This window comes from Lissotriton helveticus, chromosome 1_1 (assembly GCF_964261635.1).
Source record: "Lissotriton helveticus chromosome 1_1, aLisHel1.1, whole genome shotgun sequence".
NCBI lineage: Eukaryota > Metazoa > Chordata > Amphibia > Caudata > Salamandridae > Lissotriton > Lissotriton helveticus.
The window spans coordinates 567,797,920-567,818,560 of NC_136057.1; the positions used below are offsets into that span (position 1 = coordinate 567,797,920).

Genomic DNA, 20,641 nt, shown 5'->3' on the forward strand with positions numbered 1-20,641 from the left:
CCTAGATCCATTAATTTGCCTCCGGATTGTTGTCCGTACGTGGCAGTTTTAGTGAACATCCCTCCCCTTAGCCCGAGCGTAACAGAAACACATGCATCTCTTAAAAACAAAGTGGTGGACTGGTTAAATCGTAATTGTGGATACCCTGTTAGCCATGCAGACCAGATCCTTACGACAAGAAGAGTAAATTGGATCGGCCCTTCAAGGAAATCAAAGAAGGGGGACTGTGTTATTGTTAATTTTAAGAACCCATATCAAGCTAGGATCACTTTGGAAAGAGCTTCTGCCCTGACAGATAATGATGGAAGTATTTTACTTCTTCCACTTGGTTTTTTCTATAGTCATTTAAAACAAGATACATTCATGGTACCAGATTGGGTTTACCGTAAAGCTACTTGGTCAATGCCACCCTTGCAACATTTTGCCCTCCCTACCCATAACAGATTCCAACCACTCCGCACCCTCGAGGCGAATGATTGACAAAGCCCTGCCCGCCACACCAAAGGAATTGCGGGCTCTAGGAGTATTAGCCAACAAGGGGCAGAGGGGTTTGTAGGACAATTGTTATCCAGACAGGAGTTAAGTCCACAGGGGGAGATAAGTATTTTGGAAGGTAGGCACCTGAGCAAAGAGCAGGGAGAGTTTACAGATGGCTATATGAGTGAATCTATAGAAGAAGACTATCCGCCCCAGGTAGTGATCACTATGACCAACGCAACTGGGGATGACCAGCCCCTGATGACCCAGGCAGTAGAAATCACAGAGAGACCAAAAATTAGTGGGTATAGTATAGCTTCATGGAATATAGCTGGATTGACTAATAAAATAGATTTGCTAGGATTGATGGATTTTGTTAACAACCATGACATTATATGTCTCCAGGAAACCTGGTGTTTAGAACATGTTAATCTTGATGGGTTTGTTTCTTATAATCTGCCTGCTTTGCGTTCTACAGTCGGTAGAGCAAAGGGGGGCTTGTTAATACTCATGTCCGTTAATCTGCCTATAGAAGTTAAAATATCTATAAATGTTGGATGCCATTCACAGGTATTGTGGCTACACCAACAAAATGGCCGGGAAGTTTTGGTAATCAACTTCTATAACAATTCGTTCGATTGTACACGCCAAAAGGTAGTTACAGAACTGGAGAATGCAATTGACAAATTGGGTAATGACGAAGGTGTTAATTTTGATATAATTTGGGAGGGGTGATTTTAATACGCCATTATGTCCCCTGTCGCGACTAAGGTCTGTGGGTTTAGGAACGATACAGGAGACGACTGTGTGCACTTCCCACACCACCCTTATGGAGAAATGTTAAACACTTTTATGGCTAAATTCGACTTGGACATAATGCAGTGTGCAAGAGATGGTAATTGAAATTTGATCCCTACTCTTACAGGTAGAAATGCCGATGCCATTATAGACCACGTATTGGTCTCCGCAAATATAGTATCTTTCTATACCACACCGGGGATAGAAGACTTATTATTAAGTGATCATAATTGCATTACCATGACTTTAGCTGTATGGGGCAAAAGAGGCACAGTAGTACAAACAATGATTGGCAATATAGCTCCATGTAGACCTAAAGGATAAAGTGGAAAGGGGTCAATCCGGACAAGGTAATAAAAAACATTGTCACCGTTTGTTACACTGAGATTTTTGAGAGTTTGGATGTTAATGTAGAATCAGTGCAGATTTTAACTAACTTTTGTAAAATTAATGGAATTATCAATTGTATCATGACCACGACTTCAAATAAGAAATGTGTGCAGAATAGAGGATGATTTAACCATGCATGCACTCACTCCCTGGATCAGCTAAAACAAGCACTGTCTAGTAGGAGTAGGGATATGGTGCTCGTTAAGAAATTAAGATTGGCCTACAAATTACAACTAAACCGGAGAAAGAGAGAGCTCCAAGAGGAGGCATGGGACACATTAACAATGGCTGTAGATACATCTAACAGCCAGTTGTTCTGGGAAACAGTTAATTAACCTTTTCTAAAAAATGAGGAGGTTCCCGAAATGACATCTCATATCAGTAGTGAGGCATGGGTTGCACATTTCTCTTGTATTTTTAACCCAGGAAAGGTAACTACAACAGACTCCGGGGATTCTTGTATCTGGCCAATCTTACCCCTAAATATCACATTGGCGAAGGTAGAACAAGGAATTAACCGCAGCAAGGGAGGGAAAGCACCTGCTCTCAGGGGCCCCATATTAAATGGAGTTTTTAATTCCGCTGTAATGGAAGAAGCTCCCTCTACGTGGGGCGAATCAATAATTATTCCCATATTTAAGAAAGAGGACAGATCTGAAACTTAAAAATACCGGCCGATTTCTCTTTTGATTCGTCAATCAAAATTATGAGTAGGGTCCTACTTGTTAGGTTAGATGAGAGGGCTGAGGAACGTGGGATTTTAACACAGTCCCAATATGGTTTTAGGAAAGGGTGGGGAACCCTTGAACAGTGTATTAATTTGGATTTAATAATTGGAAAATATACACGTGCAAAGCAAGAGTCCCTTTTTTCCTATGCTTCGCTGACCTTAGCAGCGCATTTGATTTAGTGGATCATGCTCTGTTATGGCCAATTTTACTAGGTCTTGGTGCCCCAGAGTCTATTATTTTCTATTTGGCAAGGCTTTATGAAAAATTACTAACATCCGTGCGGTATGGCCAAAGGGGTGAGTGTACCCCCAAATTTGAGGTTAAATCAGGCATCCGGCAAGGCTGTGTCCTTGCTCCACTGCGCTTTACACTCTTCATAAATGAAGTAGACGCAGCACTCAAACTTGTAAAGTCAGATGCACCTCAGGCGGAGGGTCAAGACGTGCCGGTTCTGCTTTATGCAGATGATGCTGTACTTTTATCCAGAACACCTATAGGCCTACAGAGGTTAATAGATAAGTTTGTAGACTTTATTAAGGGTAGAAAGTTGCAGATTGATAAGACTAAAACTTATACTATGATTTGTTGTTCGAGGCCCGGAAGAACTAAATCCTTTTTTGTAGAAGGACAGAAAATACAAACAGTAGACAAGCTCTGTTACCTAGGGATAACTTTTTCTGGTAACGGTAAATGGTTGCAGGAAACAATGAATGTTAGGTCTAAATTGGTAAAAAGTGTACATGGGGTTTTTAGGTTTGCTGCCAAACTAGGGGACTGCCGAATCAAAGATATGGTGCACATTTATCAATCGAGATGTACCTCAATCGCACTTTATGGTGCGGGGGTATGGGGTCATCACTACCATGGTGATTTGCAAACAGAGGAAAATAGGTTTCTTAAAAAGCTGCTCTGTTTACCCACTTCTGCGTCTTCCGATTTAATACATAGCGAAGTCGGGGTTTAATACCCTGACGGACCTAATTGGGTTAAGACCATTGCTGATATGGAGATCTATATGGATGAAAAAAGAGACCACATTCAATAGAAGTATTATTAAAGATTTTCTCCAACTAGATAATTGTTTAAAGATCCCATGGCTTAATTACATAGTACAAACCTTCAAGGATCTATTTAATATAAATATCTTGGAAGATCCCACTGGAGCAATAGAAATTCCTAAAATTGATTTGAAAAATACGTTTTTGCGGGAGAAAAAACATGAACATCAAAAAATTAATGGGCATTTGACAACTTGCCAGTTCTATTACTCATATTTAGAAACTGAGGGATTCCAAGCATATTTATGTCAGGTAACTAGATCATCTCATCGATTTGTTCTCACAAGAATGAGATTAGGCTCCGTCCATCACCTGGTAGCATTTCCCTGTGTAAACAAGTATCCCGCTTCTCCCTGCCCATGTGATGGACAGACAAAACAGAGCACTTTGCATTTTCTCCTTATATGTGATTTGTATTTGAACCTCCGTATTGCTTTCCTTAAGCCTTTGTTTAAAAAATATCGCACTTTAACTACCAATGCTGCTATGAGTCTGCTGTTTACAATTCGAGAGCCCGATATTTCTACTTATGCTGCGACATATATTTTAGGATCAATTGATGTAAGGAAAAGTATGTTGTTTTAAACTGTATCAATAGTTAAGATTGTATTTAAGTATGGGTGAAATTTGCGAATTCGCAAGTTCGCGAATTTTCCTGCGAACTCGCGGATTTTTGTGCCATTTGCACAAATATGTGACCACGTGTGCCTGTAACTTTGCCAGCGTGCCAAAAGGCGCCGAGGTCCCTTGAGTGAGCTGGCCATTATAGTGGGGACGGGCGGGAAGACGTTTCATACCGCCAGTGTGTGCTGTATGGGGCCAGACGGGCGGGGTTCTATGCGAGTTCACGTGCATCTTGTTTTGAAGGGTCAGAGACCGAGCAGAGCAGCAGATGAGGAGAAAGCAGCCTCCTGGTCACAGGAGCTACACGGGGATGGCGCTCGGGAAACTCATGGATGCAAAAATACATTTGGCACAGGACCCCAGAATCCTTCAGATGTCCAAGATAGCTCTGCTGCGTGTGTTGGTACAAAGCCATTCTGATCCTGCTCAGTGGGTCAGGTGCATGCAGCTGCTGCTGGACAATGTCCCATCTCATACTAAACTGCCCTGTACAGGCATATGCTGGCGCTGGGCAGTAGGGTGCAGTGGCATGCGGGTGCTCCACGCCTAGTACATGCTCATACCGGTGCCAGGGGGGACACGTGCTGTGTAGCAAGTTATGACTTTACATTTTGACTGCACCAGACGGTGGTACCACCTACACGCATCAGGAGCATTCAGGCCACCAGACTTCATGGTGCAAGAGCATAATGGTGCTGTGCGGTACGGTATATATGTACTGGGGCAGGGGGACACTTAGCACAATGTGTGCTCACACCCAGAGGGCTCCCAGGCAATTGAGCACAAATGATTTTCACACTGAGAGGGCTCCGGGCAGTTCAGCAGCACGGGGACTCACACCCACTGGGCCCCAGGGCAGTTCAGTAGGACGTGGGCTCACAACCCCTGGGCAGCTCCGCAGCACAGGGGCTCACACCCAGAGGGCTCCCGGGCAGTTTAGCAGCGCCACCCTCTGGTTCATCACTGCCACCCTCTGGTTCATCACTGCCACCCTCTGGTTCACCACTGCCACCCTCTGGTTCATCACTGCCACCCTCTGGTTCATCACTGCCACCCTCTGGTTCATCACTGCCACCCTCTGGTTCACCATTGCCACCCTCTGGATCATCACTGTCGCCCTCTGGTTCATCACTGCCACCCTCTAGTTCACCACTGCCACCGTCTAGTTCATCACTGCCATCCTCTGGTTCATCACAGCACCCTCTGGTGCACCCCTGCCACCCTCTGGTTCATCACAGCACCCTCTGGTTCAACACTGACACTCTCTGGTTCCCCACTGACACCCTCTGGTTCACCCCTGCCACCATCTGGTTCATCACAGCACCCTCTGGTTCACCACTGTCACCGTCTGGTTCACCACTGTCACCCTCTGGTTCATCACTGCCACGCTCTGGTTCATCACTGCCACCCTCTGGTTCAACCCTGCCACCCTCTGGTTCATCACTGCCACCCTCTGGTTCATCACTGCCATCCTCTGGTTCATCACACTGCCACCCTCTGGTTCACCACTGCCACCCTCTGGTTCACCCCTGCCACCATCTGGGTCATCACTTCCACCCTCTGGTTCATCACTGCCACCCTCTGGTTCACCACTGCCACCCTCTGGTTCATCACTGTCACCCTCTGGTTCACCACTGCCACCCTCTGGTTCATCACTGCCAACCTCTGGTTCATCACAGCACCCTCTGGTTCACCACTGACACCCTCTGGATCACCACTGACACCCTCTGGTTCACCACTGCCACCCTCTGGTTCATCACTGCCACCCTCTGGATCGCCACTGCCACCCTCTGGTTCATCACTGTCACCCTCTGGTTCATCACTGCCACCTTCTGGATCATCACTGCCACCCTCTGGTTCATCACAGCACCCTCTGGCTCACCACTGCCACCCTCTGGTTCACCACTGCCACCCTCTGGTCCATCAAAGCACCCTCTGGTCCACAACTGCACCTTCTGGTTCATCACAGCACCCTCTGATTCACCACTGTAGATTATGGGGAGAAAGCACACCTGCCCAGCCTCAACCGGGGGCTGGTGAATTTGAGCTTCAAGTCCGGCACCTGCTTCTTTATCTGTAAGTGCTTCCTGTTGTGGTTTAATTTTTGTGACAGCCTGGAGCATTGTGCCATACTTGTATCTATTCTCTGACCCTGCTTCGAGGGTCAGAGCAGGATCAGGGAATAGTTGCAAGTAGGCAACAACTCTGGAGGCGCTGCTCAGGAAGCACTTACAGGGTTACAGCAGGTGCCCAAGTTTAAGTTAATTTCTTTGTAACCATTTTGTAAATAGTTACAAAGAAATTAGCTTCAACTTGGGCACCTGCTGTAACCCTGTAAGTGCTTCATGTCTCGTCCCGAACGCGATTTTGCAGATTTTTCTGCAATTTCGTGAGATTCGCGGGCCACAAAATTGCAGAAAATCCGCAAATTCCGCGAACGGAACGGATTTTACGCCCATGCTTAATTGTATTCCATTGACTTAATGAATTGTTTTAAAAATTTGCTTTTATGGTTGTTTTATCCTAACCGAATAAAGCTTATTGAATTGAATTGAGTGGGGCTTTCACCCCCCTCAACAAATAACCACATTTCTTACAGTTGTATTTAAAATGTCTATTAATTTGAGTCCTTGAATCATGGTTCTAGGTATTCCCAAACTGAAATTTTTCATTATAAGGTATTATAATGTAACACAGTGATTTTCTGTGAGTGAGCCAGCCGTGCCACAGTGAAAACAATTACCTTAAGTACATATGTACTACTTTTTAAGTACCATGCATCTTGCACTTAGGGCATTTAGGGCCAACCTTGAGAATAATTTATAAATATTAAAAATGAATCTTCATGCCTGGAAAAGTGTTTATTTTATATGGTTTAGCACACTCTTGTACTGGTTTGTGTGTGTGTAATATATTGGTTGAAATGTGCAACCTGTTGGTTTTAAAGCATATACGCTGGTTTGCATTCATAATCTACTAGTTGACAAGCATTATTACTTGGTTCAGGTATATGTATTGATTCATTCTGCAATGCATAGATTTGTATTTGTAACATATTGTTTATAATGTACAACTTATTGGTTTAAAAGCAGTACATTCAGATTTGCACATGAGATGCACTGGTTCACTAGCTCACATGTATACCTTACTGGTTTGCATTAACACAAAATTGATTTGCATGCATTCTGTCATGGGTGACATAAATAATTATATGGTTCCTATACGTAATGCATTGCTTCAGTATTAAAATGATACAAAAGGGGATGATGGACGGAGCGTTTGAGCAAATCAAACACTCCCCCCCAGTCAACTGATCTGGGTTTAATCCATCACCATTCTTTAGCCCACTCAGCCACCCCATTTCAGACATGGCTATATGCAAATCAGTCTGACCCTGTGCCTCATGGGAATAGTCCAGCCCGAACTGCCAAGCCATGTCTTCCATGGACCGGAAACAAGCATCCTGGGACCGGTTTCGGATTCATAATCCTCATCAGCCAGGCTATCTTGAATCCAGTGGCCAAGTGAGCAAGGGACTCACGTCTGAGCATACCCTGCCACACTTTGGGCGAACAAAGCGATACAAAAGGGGATGATGGACGGAGCGTTTGAGCAAATCAAACACTCACCCCCAGTCAACTGATCTGGGTTTAATCCATCACCATTCTTTAGCCCACTCAGCCACCCCATTTCAGACATGGCTATATGCAAATCAGTCTGACCCTGTGCCTCATGGGAACAGTCCAGCCCGAACTGCCAAGCCATGTCTTCCATGGACAGGAAACAAGCATCCTGTGACCGGTTTCGGATTCATAATCCTCATCAGCCAGGCTATCTTGAATCCAGTGGACAAGGGAGCAAGGGACTCACGTCTGAGCATACCCTGACACACTTAGGGCGAACAAAGCGATACAAAAGGGGATGATGGACGGAGCATTTGAGCAAATCAAACACTCACCCCCAGTCAACTGATCTGGGTTTAATCCATCACCATTCTTTAGCCCACTCAGCCACCCCATTTCAGACATGGCTATATGCAAATCAGTCTGACCCTGTGCCTCATGGGAACCGTCCAGCCCGAACTGCCAAGCCATGTCTTCCATGGACCGGAAACAAGCATCCTGGGACCGGTTTCGTAATTCATAATCCTCATCAGCCAGGCTATCTTGGATCCAGTTGCCAAGTGAGCAAGGGACTCACGTCTGAGCATACCCTGCCACACTTAGGGCGAACAAAGCGATACAAAAGGGGATGATAGATGGAGCGTTTGAGCAAATCAAACACTCACCCCCAGTCAACTGATCTGGGTTTAATCCATCACCATTCTTTAGCCCACTCAGCCACCCCATTTCAGACATGGCTATATGCAAATCAGTCTGACCCTGTGCCTCATGGGAACAGTCCAGCCCGAACTGCCAATCCATGTCTTCCATGGACCGGAAACAAGCATCCTGGGACCGGTTCGGATTCATAATCCTCATCAGCCAGGCTATCTTGAATTCAGTGGCCAAGTGAGCAAGAGACTCAAGTCTGAGCATACTCTGCCACACTTAGGGCGAACAAAGCGATACAAAAGGGGATGATGGGCGGAGCGTTTGAGCAAATCAAACACTCACCCCCAGTCAACTGATCTGGGTTTAATCCATCACCATTCTTTAGCCCACTAAGCCACCTCATTTCAGACATGGCTATATGCAAATCAGTCTGACCCTGTGCCTCATGGGAACAGTCCACGCCGAATTGCCAAGCCATGTCTTCCATGGACCGGAAACAAGCATCCTGGGACCGGTTTCGGATTCATAATCCTCATCAGCCAGGCTATCTTGAATCCAGTGGCCAAGTGAGCAAGGGACACACGTCTGAGCATACCCTGCCACACTTAGGGCGAACAAAGCGATACAAAAGGGGATGATGGACGGAGCGTTTGAGCATATCAAACACTCACCCCCAGTCAACTGATCTGGGTTTAAACCATCACCATTCTTTAGCCCACTCAGCCACCCCATTTCAGACATGGCTGTATGCAAATCAGTCTGACCCTGTGCCTCATGGGAACAGTCCAGCCCGAACTGCCAAGCCATGTCTTCCATGGCCCGGAAACAAGCATCCTGGGACTGGTTTCGGATTCATAATCCTCATCAGCCAGGCTATCTTGAATCCAGTGGCCAAGTGAGCAAGGGACTCACGTCTGAGCATACCCTGCCACACTTAGGGTGAACAAAGCGATACAAAAGGGGATGATGGACGGAGCGTTTGAGCAAATCAAACACTCACCCCCAGTCAACTGATCTGGGTTTAATCCATCAATATTCTTTAGCCCACTCAGCCACCCCATTTCAGACATGGCTATATGCAAATCAGTCTGATCCTGTGCCTCATGGGAACAGTCCAGCCCGAACTGCCAAGCCATGTCTTCCATGGACCGGAAACAAGCATGCTGGGACCGGTTTCGGATTCATAATCCTCATCAGCCAGGCTATCTTGAATCCAGTGGCCAAGTGAGCAAGGGACTCACGTCTGAGCCTACCCTGCCACACTTAGGGCGAACAAAGCGATACAAAAGGGGATGATGGACGGAGCATTTCAGCAAATCAAACACTCACCCCCAGTCAAATGACCTCGGTTTAATCCATCACCATTCTTTAGCCCACTCAGCCACCCCATTTCAGACATGGCTATATGCAAATCAGTCTGACCCTGTGCCTCATGGGAACAGTCCAGCCCGAACTGCCAAGCCATGTCTTCCATGGACCGGAAACAAGCATCCTGGGACCGGTTTCGGATTCATAATCCTCATCAGCCAGGCTATCTTGAATCCAGTGGCCAAGGGAGCAAGGGACTCATGTCTGAGCATACCCTGCCACACTTAGGGCGAAGAAAGCGATACAAAAGGGGATGATGGACGGAGCGTTTGAGCAAATCAAACACTCACCCCCAGTCAACTGATCTGGGTTTAATCCATCACCATTCTTTAGCCCACTCAGCCACCCCATTTCAGACATGGCTATATGCAAATCAGTGTGACCCTGTGCCTCATGGGAACAGTCCAGCCCGAACTGCCAAGCCATGTCTTCCATGGACCGGAAACAAGCATCCTGGGATCGGCTTCGGATTCATAATCCTCATCTGCCAGGCTATCTTGAATCCAGTGGCCAAGTGAGCAAGGGACTCACGTCTGAGCATACCCTGCCACACTTAGGGCGAACAAAGCGATACAAAAGGGGTTGATGGACGGAGCGTTTGAGCAAATCAAACACTCACCCCCAGTCAACTGATCTGGGTTTAATCCATCACCATTCTTTAGCCCACTCAGCCACCCCATTTCAGACATGGCTATATGCAAATCAGTCTGACCCTGTGCCTCATGGGAACAGTCCAGCCCGAACCGCCAAGCCATGTCTTCCATGGACCGGAAACAAGCATCCTGGGACCGGTTTCGGATTCATAATCCTCATCAGCCAGGCTATCTTGAATCCAGTGGCCAAGTGAGCAAGGGACTCACGTCTGAGCATACCCTACCACACTTAGGGCGAACAAAGCGATACAAAAGGGGATGATGGACGGAGCGTTTGAGCAAATCAAACACTCACCCCCAGTCAACTGATCTGGGTTTAATCCATCACCATTCTTTAGCCCACTCAGCCACCCCATTTCAGACATGGCTATATGCAAATCAGTCTGACCCTGTGCCTCATGGGAACAGTCATTGCCATTGTTCCACATTCTGTCCATCAACTGTGTTTTTTGCAATTTTCACCCCGAGTGGGCTGGGTATGCTCAGACGTGAGTCCCAGGCTCTCCACACCACTGGAGTCATGCTATCCAGGCTGATGAAGGCTGATAGCCAGAAACCGGTCCTTGGATGCTTGATTCCGGTCTGGGAAAGACATGGCTTGGTAGTTCGGACTGGACTGTTCCCATGAGGCACAGGGTCAGAGCTGATTTGCATATAGCCAATGTCTAACCCAGGGTGGTGTGGAGTGCAAAAAAACGATGGGTTTAGGCCCAGATCCTTGTACTGGGGTGAATGTATGACATTGTTCTACATTCTGTCCATCAACTGTGTTTTTTGCAATTTTCACCCCGAGTGGGCTGGGTATGCTCAGACGTGAGTCCCAGGCTCTCCACACCACTGGAGTCAAGCTATCCAGGCTGATGAAGGCTGATAGCCAGAAACTGGTCCTTGGATGCTTGATTCCGGTCTGGGAAAGACATGGCTTGATAGTTTGGACTGGACTGTTCCCATGAGGCACAGGGTCAGAGCTTATTTGCATATAGCCAGTGTCTAACCCCGGGTGATGTGGAGTGCAAAAAAATAATGGATTTAGGCCCAGATCCTTGTACTGGGGTGAATGTATGACATTGTTCTACATTCTGTCCATCAACTGTGTTTTTTTGCAATTTTCACCCCGAGTGGGCTGGGTATGCTCAGACGTGAGTCCCAGGCTCTCCACACCACTGGAGTGAAGCTATCCAGGCTGATGAAGGCTGATAGCCAGAAACCGGTCCTTGGATGCTTGATTCCGGTCTGGGAAAGACATGGCTTGGTAGTTCGGACTGGACTGTTACCATGAGTCACAGGGTCAGAGCTGATTTGCATATAGCCAGTGTCTAACCCAGGGTGGTGTGGAGTGCAAAAAAACGATGGATTTAGGCCCAGATCCTTGTACTGGGGTGAATGTATGACATTGTTCTACATTCTGCCCATCAACTGTGTTTTTTTCAGTATTAAAATGTGCAGGTATTTGTGTGCATAATGTACAAGTTCTTATCCGTAATCTCTGGGTTTAGATGAGTACAATTCTGATTTTCATGTATAAAGTACTGGTAGGCATGCACACTTTTATGGTCCCATAAATATAGGATTGCAATCACTTTCTATGTGTTTGTACACAAAATATCCTGTTTTCTACACATCACTCATTTGTATGTAAAATATAGAGGTACATATTTGTGTTATACCTATTGCATACTATTTGTTATTTCCGCAATCACATTGTCTAATGAACAGCAAATATCTCAGTTAGAATGGGCTTCACATTAAAGTGTGCACTTCATGCATTGTTTTCTTGCACTACAGTAGGATTGCGCAGGCAGACCTGGTGAAGGGTGTGTCTGTATGAGTGCAAGGTGAGTGTCTGAGTGTAGGGTGGGCACTGTCTGAGTATTGGGTGAGTGGTGTACTTTGTGAGTTACTGGGTGAGTGGTGTGTCTGTATGACTACAGGGTGAGTGTTGTGTCTATGTTTGCATACTGATCAATGTACATGGAGCAGGTTATTAAAACCAGATCTATTGCCATTACCAGTGCTTGTTTTTATTTGACGTATTGTGCCTGCTGAATTCTTCAACCCAAGTATTGTTCATTATAACCTTAAATTATAATTCAATGTCCTTATTCTTGTCTCATATTGTTTCTTTGTTGCCTGTTTAGATGGCAGTACCTAACTAAAATAGTTTATTTTTTCCCTAGGCGGTGCTGTACAATGATCGTTCCGTTTTGGAGAACCATCATGCAGCAGCAGCTTGGAATCTGTTCATGTCTCGACCAGAGTATAATTTCCTAGTTAACTTGGAGCATGTGGAATTCAAGCGATTCCGTTTCCTTGTCATTGAAGCAATTCTGGCCACCGACTTGAAGAAACACTTCGATTTCCTGGCTGAATTCAATGCAAAGGTGAGTATATTTGATCACACCTGCACCATCAGTCACGGCTCATGCCAGATACAGTGGTGGTTGCCAACGTGAGTGTCTGGATTCCTCCCTCTTTATTTTCCCGCCCAGTCTTAATTAATTGAGATTCTTGAAAAAATGCACACACACCTACACAGTCACTGGCTGTGAGTTACACTCAGCTGAATTTGTGCTCACACCCTTGTTCAGGTGTGGCCGTTGAAACGCACTGATGCCTGGATGTGCATGTACCTAGCCATCCATTTGCTAACAACATTTGGTAAGCTGATGATCTCACTCCACTGTGGTCTATGAGATCATCATTCCAGCAAAGCATAGCTTCCTGAGCTAATCTCAGCTCCCTGATGATGTGGAAGCAAAATGACCTCCAGGCGCTTCAGGCTCGGGCACCACAACACCATGGGTTTCTCATCAATCTGAGAGTGGTTTTCCATACGACTCCACACTTTCCAAAGTCATCACCAGATGGATTAGAGGCTACAGGTGGGAAGCATAGAGATTGAGCCTATGCAGTATATCATCCGAAGTTTTGTTGACACACTGTGCAGATTTACGTTTTCTTGAGCAGAGAGACCCTGAACTTAAGAGAGTGTGCACTGCTTCAGGTGCGAAGTGAAGCTTAGGTGAGCAACAAGGAAGTAAGAAAACCCTGGGAAAAGCAGCACACAAACACAATGCAAGCAATACCGGTAGGGTGCATCCCAGGAAAAGCATCTACTACGCAAATAAAGTGTGCAGGTTCTCTATAGCACATTTGCTGCTTCCTCATAGGGAACTTCAAACAGTGGCAGTACAAAAAAAAGGGAACCCATATGCATGAAATATACCAACTTCTAAAAAATAGTTGTTTTCTCCTTTGTGTTTATCTGTTGTGTTATACACCTCTAATTAATGTAACGCTAATTAGAGTTGAGCTCAAAAATTGCTTCATATTTAATTAAAACAATTTGTGTCAGAAAAAATGTATAAGGAATTGTGTGTGTGATATTTATGAAAAGCAGAAAGTGGGGAGATTTCTCCATTGATCGAGTAGTACATGGCATGCTGATCATCTCACCAGCCCCCTATTTTGTCTCCAATTGGATCTCTCCTAGGAACTCAACAAGATTCTATACATGCTGTTGCCACAGTCCATCTAGAACACCAGCTTTTTTTTCTCTCTGTAAAGCTTTCTGGGTGCTGGAGCAACTTAATTAATATTTGAAAAGCTGTTTTTTATAGGGGAAGTGGACAGTTTGCACAGACGGAAAGGAAAAGTGCAAAGGCAAAAGCTTGATACTGATAATTTGTCTCCTCCTGTAGGTTTTCGATATTTCCACTGAAAGTTCCCCCTTTTTAACTGATAAATTATGATCTTGGACACCACATAGGTGTCAGCTCTAGAGCGCTACCAGGGAGAGCGCTAGACTTTCTCTCCAAGGAGGGTTCATCAGTGGCTGAGGAGGCTGAATGACGGCTTCAAATTCATAGGTAAAAGATGCGCTGTCCCCTTGAGACTGGCAGCGTCCCCAAACCGCCCTCGAGTTTTGAGTATCAAAATTAATTGTTCAAGTTGTATCAAGGTAATTACTAAAGCTCTTTTTATTTTATTTACTTTCCCTTAATTACATCATATTTACATTGTAGTATCAATTTTAATTTTCTTTAAATTCATATATCCATAACTTAAAGCAGCCCAATGCATTTCGGGCTGCACCCTTCATCAGAGGTTTAATCCTGCAAAAATAGAAGAAATACTAACTCAGTTTGGTGCAGTGCATTATTCATGTTCCTATAATTTCACCAGGTAATCAATGGTGATAAAAGGAGATGGCTAGTATGTCCACAAGAGATCATGTGTGCTGGTAATTGTTAGTCTGAGAAATCCTGAATGTTGTGACCGTTAACCACGTGCTCGTGAGAAAGTCGAAAAAAGAGAGAAAAGTGTGATGATCTTATTATTATGTGAAAGGTCTTTGGAACGTGGCTCGTTATTCAAAATTTGTCGATGACAATAGTGCACGATGAAGTAAAATGTGCAAAACCAACCTTGAACGTGTCTTACGCCTCACTGATTCATCAATCATGCAAGTGACTATAAAATGTCATGTAGTGCAGTCTTAGTTTCAATCATTATAAACGTTATGGTTTAAAGCATATACCGCGAATGTAACTTACTGTTCACGGAAACTAGTTTCTACATTTCAAGAGTCTGATAGTTATGCCTTTAAAAAATAAAACAATTAGTATCATCAGCTTAATTGATGGAAAAGTGCTGTAGTTAAGAGCTAACACGATAAAGACCGAAAGTCCTACAGAGCTCCTGTTATCCAAGCTGACCCCTGTATCATAAAAGAAGAATACATGATTTGAAATGTGTGATCGCCTATTGTACTGCCTAAAAGGTACTAACGAAAATGTGTTCACCAGTCTTCTCAGTACAATAAATACATCTAAAAATAACCTGAAAACAATGAATCCTCAGTGACATGATACCCTGTGCAGATAAATGATATATACGATAATGGTTCTAGACATTTATAATAGTAATCATAATGAATCACTGTCTGACCTAAATCCAATTCTGTCATCATTGTATACAAAAAATGTTCATAATAGACGTAACGCTTGTGACAAAGTAAATGTCTATTTGACTTTTGTACTTTTTTAAATACATCCTACTTCTCTGAAATGTACATCCATGTGTTGAACCTTTAGATAGACCATCCACAAAAAACAGCTTAAGTTCATGCTTTCATTGAGGCCTTTAGGATTGACTGTATCTAGGTAGTTGATCCAGTAGATTTCTCTTTGAAGCAGGAATCACATATTGTCTCTGCCAGCTACAATCGGAACTTGTTCAATGATCAGAAACCTAAATTGGCTTATGGTGTGATTATTGAGATCAAAATGAGTTGCAACAGTAGAGTTCTGATTTTTTGTTCAAATGTTACTTTTTATGTTCGTTGAGGTGTATTTTCATTTGTCTCTCAGTCTTTCCCACATATACTTATATCATGGACATTTCAATATGAAAATGATGTTACTAGTGTCGCACGTAGCTGTTACTTTGAGTTTGATGATTGTGCCTTGGGTAGGTGGAATATAGTGTTGCCTTTAATAAATGAATTGCAACTCCCACACTTCATGCACAGTAAGGTACCTTGATGATTCTGGCACGTTGTTTGTGTTTTTTGTTGAGAATTTGTTTACGATTTGTTTGTGTACAAATAAGCGATTCTGGGTTGGTTTTAAAATCTACCCCTCAAATCCTTTTCCATTCGTAACATAGGCCAGTATTTCAATATGGCATTTTTGATCCTGTACCTGCGGGTGGACAATTTGGATACAAAGACCATAGCCATTACCAGTTGCTGTGCTTTTCACATTAGAGAAGGATTGGTAGTGCATAAATAATGTAATGGAGGGGAACTGACATGTTCTCAAGTAACTTGTGCCCTCCAGACCCAGAAGCGTTTGTATTCTTCTTTACCCCTCTTTACCCCTGATGCTCGCCCAGCCCATGCACCTTCATTACCATGGCCATTCCGACAATCATCAAACCTAGATGTTGAAGTGCATTAAAAAAAGAGAGATGGGTGTGCCACAGAAACCTCGAGCCAGAAGCCTGGCTCTGGCTTAACTTGGGGTCCTCTTGAGAAAACCAGCCCAGGTTTCATTTAACTTCTGCCTGCCTTCCTTGCTCTAACCTCATGCAAATTAAAGGCAAAGCATGAAACTATGACATAAAACGTGCAAGAGGAAGAGATACCCGCCTATAGCAGAATTGCCATTGGAAGCCCTCTACTGAAGAATTTGGGGTGGCGCCTAAAAAACTATTGCTCGGTATCCATACCCAGCCAAGATCTGAAGCGGCATGTCACCAAGACCCTTACAAAATTTGTGGAGGATCAGCAACTGCTCCACCCTCGACAATCTTGCTCAGGCTCATCTTAGTAGAGAATTAGAAATGCTTTTTGCACTGGATGAACTCAGGTTGGCTGCAGATAAAAATAGACCTTCAGGGCTGATCTTGTTAGATCTCATGGCAGTGTTCGATACAGTCAATCATCAATTGTTAGTGTATCTGTTACTAACTTGTGGGATTACAGGGTCTGCCCTTCTCTGGCTTTTATCATTTTTGAATGATTGCTCACAGAGTGTACAGATGGGTGGTCATGTCTCCAGGGCAAAGGCATTAACCTGTGGGGTCCCTCAAGGATCCATGATATCCTCCTACTGATTAACATCTATACACAGCCTTCGATTGCAGCTCTGGCACAGCTGGATTGCCTACTGTTTAATTATGCGAATGACTGAGTTGGTTTGAGTTGGTTTGAGAGCTCTACGTAGTCACAGTTGAATGTGCTGAATATCTTGTGGGCTACTGTTAACTGGATGACAGCGAACCCTTTGAAGATCAATCCAGAAAAGACCAAGTGCTTACAATCACCACAAAATGGAATCCCTGGTTGGGCAATTTCTTGACACTGGAGCTTGGCCCTCCCCAGTGTTCTGTATTAGTAGCAAAACGTCTTGGCATACAGCTATACAGTAGCTTGTCAATGTCCAGGAACGTGGTGAAAGTATATGGGAGCTGTATGGCTCTTCTCAGATAACTACGAAAGCTCGCCCCAGTTCTTTCATTCTCAACTATGATGAAAGTGGTAGCAGCAATGATATAGTCACGTCTGGACTATGGAAATGCCTTGTACATCAGCCTCCCTATTAAGTTGGTGGGAAAACTCCAGGTGAGAATGAATGATGCAGCAAGATTGCTACTTAAACTGCTCAGACGGGAGCATGCCACTCCATTGTTGCAGCTTCATGTGTTGCAGATTAAACACAGTGCATTCTTTAAAGGCTTATGTATTGCACATAAGACACTCTATAGTACTGTATCGGTCTACATCAAGGAGGGCCTGAGCACTATCTGTCTGATCTTCTGAGGCACATGTGCTGACCTTTGTACCACAAACAGGAGCGCGAGAGAAAATTAGACCAGTTGCATTCTACCAATTTAAATAGTCATACACAAAGGGCAACTGGAATGTTCAAAGGGTTGTTGGGGAGCCTGCTCGAAGACAATTTATGAGAGCAGGTTCCAAAGATAACCTCTTGAATATCCAAAGATACTGGAATGGATGCCCCACTCACTTATTGTGACACATCTATCCACACCCTGGTAGGATGACACCACCAGGGCAGACTCTACCAATGGTAGAAATGGGAGTTCTCATATTAAATCTAATAAATGAACAGTTTATGATACCATGATGTCTTCTTCCTATTTTGACCCATAACAAAAACAATTTCTCCATCCATTAAGTGTGTGACTACAAGCCAGCACCACCCTACAGAGACCGCATGACTCGGAAAAGAAATAGAGGGTAAGCATAGAGTATGAATGCAATAACTGGATGAATATGAATCACCTTTATTTACAATATGCTTCACCTGGGGGTACTATAATAACAAAAGGCACAAGATGTGTGAAATGACACTAGATTTCAAGTTTGAAAGTCTGTTTGTGAATTTCAATAACCCACACATAAAGAGACCCCAAAGTCTTGGGATCTACACAGTGACCACTGGTTTGTACTATAGGAGGTATACCCACGCATCTTTTAGACCTGGATCAGATAGGGGCCAATGCTTGAAAATCACTCAGTCAATAAAACCAGTATCTCCAATGTCACCAAGCACAATATGTTAAGCTTAACCTCTATCACACGAATATATATATAACAATGTTTTGTCTTTCAGAAAATCCAACAAAGAAGAAATAACAAGAAGAGTGAGAGCTTTAGGCCTCACGTGTGTGCATGGAATGCGGGCATTAGAAGGCATTGATAGATTTAACTGAACAATTATATTCAATATAAAAACCTCAGAGTACGTATTTATACATACCTCAGGTACCCGACACATAAAAGAAACCTTTGGGTATACCTGTTGGTATTTGTAATATTAGATTTAATATAAGAACTCCCATTTCTACCTTTGATTGAGTCTGCCCTGGTGGTATCATCCTACCAGGGTGTGGATAGGTGCAGATGATGAAGCATGTCACAATAAGTGAGTTAGGCGTCTATTCCAATATCTTTGGATATTCAAGAGGTTATCTTTGGAACCCACTCTGATTAATTGTCTAAGAGCAGGCTTCCCAACAACCCTTTGAACAATACAGTTGCCCTTTGTGTATGAACATCTGTTGACCTGCCCATGATTTAGTTAAACTAGCATGGGCAGTCAGGCATTCACAGTCTTGATCCCTCAGACATGGGTGGATTGCCGGAGAGTGTCCTTCCCTTTCGGAAAAGGCTGAAGACTTTTTTTATTTAAACAAGCTTGCCAGTAACATGTTATGATAGTCCTAAAGTAAACACAAAGAGACCAGTGGTAGTTGTGCGCTGTATACGTATCATTAACGTGACACAACATTGCAGAATGTAAAACCAGAGAACCTAGGATCATGTGCTTTACCACATTTTTTAATGCAAGGAAAATATTTGATTTCACTGAGCCTCGTTTTTCCTCTTTATCACATATACGTTATCCTTCAAATACTAGAGTGCAAAAAGTTCACTACAAAAACCTTTAGTGTTTCATTTAATAGACAATATAACTTTGCTCCATGTAGAATTAAAATATTGGAAACATACAGGGTGCACATGACAACTGACTTGCCTTCTAGTTCACTCTTGGCATTGCTGACAGGGCAGAGGGGCAGGAATGTTTCTAAGTTAATAATTAAAATCTATCACTTTAAAAAATATTGATAATCCACCGGCAGTTGGTAGATTCCCCAGACTCCTCTCAATGCGAACAACTTTAAAATAGCCCATACTGGCTAGATATTTACCAACATGTGTATTTCATGCTATTTTCCAACTACAGAAACGTATATTGTTGAACCTAAATAATGTAATGGTTGCGTCACAGACTGTGGGAAGGGTCCCAAGTGCACCCTATGTTTATCATGCACGAATGAAGATATTGCACACTTTTTATTCTTTTGTCCAGCATATGAAGTTCCCAGGAGAAATTCAATCTAGCCTCTGGGTCAGAACTTGAAGACAAGGAAACACCTAGAGGCGCTGAGAATACTAACACCAGATAGCTCACAACTCATTGTATTTGGCGTTAGTAGATTCCTGCTGGCTTCTAGCTAACTAAGGAGAAAGAGAGGGTAATTTTTTTTGATGTAACCATTTTATAATTACGCTCTACCAATTGGTTCTTAACGGAGATAATGCTCCAATAAATATACTATTCTCCATTTTGGCCCAATTTAGCCCAATTTAAATGAATTTAAATTATCCAGAAGGAAAAATATCGGTACTCAATAAATGCATTACTATATATATATATATATATATATATATATATATATTCACTGAAAAAACCATAGGTTATAGACCATATATAGTTAGGAATTAGCATTTACAAAACCTTGAAAATTCACTGAAAAAACCATAGGTTATAGACCATATATAGTTAGGAATTAGCATTTAAAAAACCTTATTTTACTCACACAAAACCATTGAAATTCCATATATAGTTAGTTGCACTAACTATATATTGCGCACCCGCAATCCACTGCTGATCATGTCACATATTACATCATTCATGACATGGTCAGTGACATCACTGATGACATCACTGATGACATCTCAAATGACATCACTGATGACATCACTGATGACAACATCCAGTGACTATGTTTCTGTAAAGTTAAAATATGTCTTACATATTGAAGAATGAGTGGATGTATAAGTGTCTGGACGAAGGATTTAGTAGGTGCATGACTGAATGTATGAGTGAGTGATTAAATGTGTCTCACTGAGTGCATGGGTTAGTGACTAAACTGTCTTAATTTGTGCATCA

General features: G+C 43.5%; 1 protein-coding gene across 3 annotated transcripts in view; it reads left to right on the forward strand.

The window, feature by feature from the left end:
• PDE3A (phosphodiesterase 3A) overlaps window positions 1-20,641 on the forward strand; it is a 1,456,379-nt gene that overhangs the window by 1,336,852 nt on the left and 98,886 nt on the right. For all 3 annotated transcript variants that reach the window (XM_078674052.1, XM_078674054.1, XM_078674053.1), the window contains one exon: window positions 12,551-12,754. In XM_078674052.1, coding sequence (XP_078530178.1) covers window positions 12,551-12,754 — 204 coding nt within the window. The remainder of the gene's footprint in view (window positions 1-12,550; window positions 12,755-20,641) is intronic.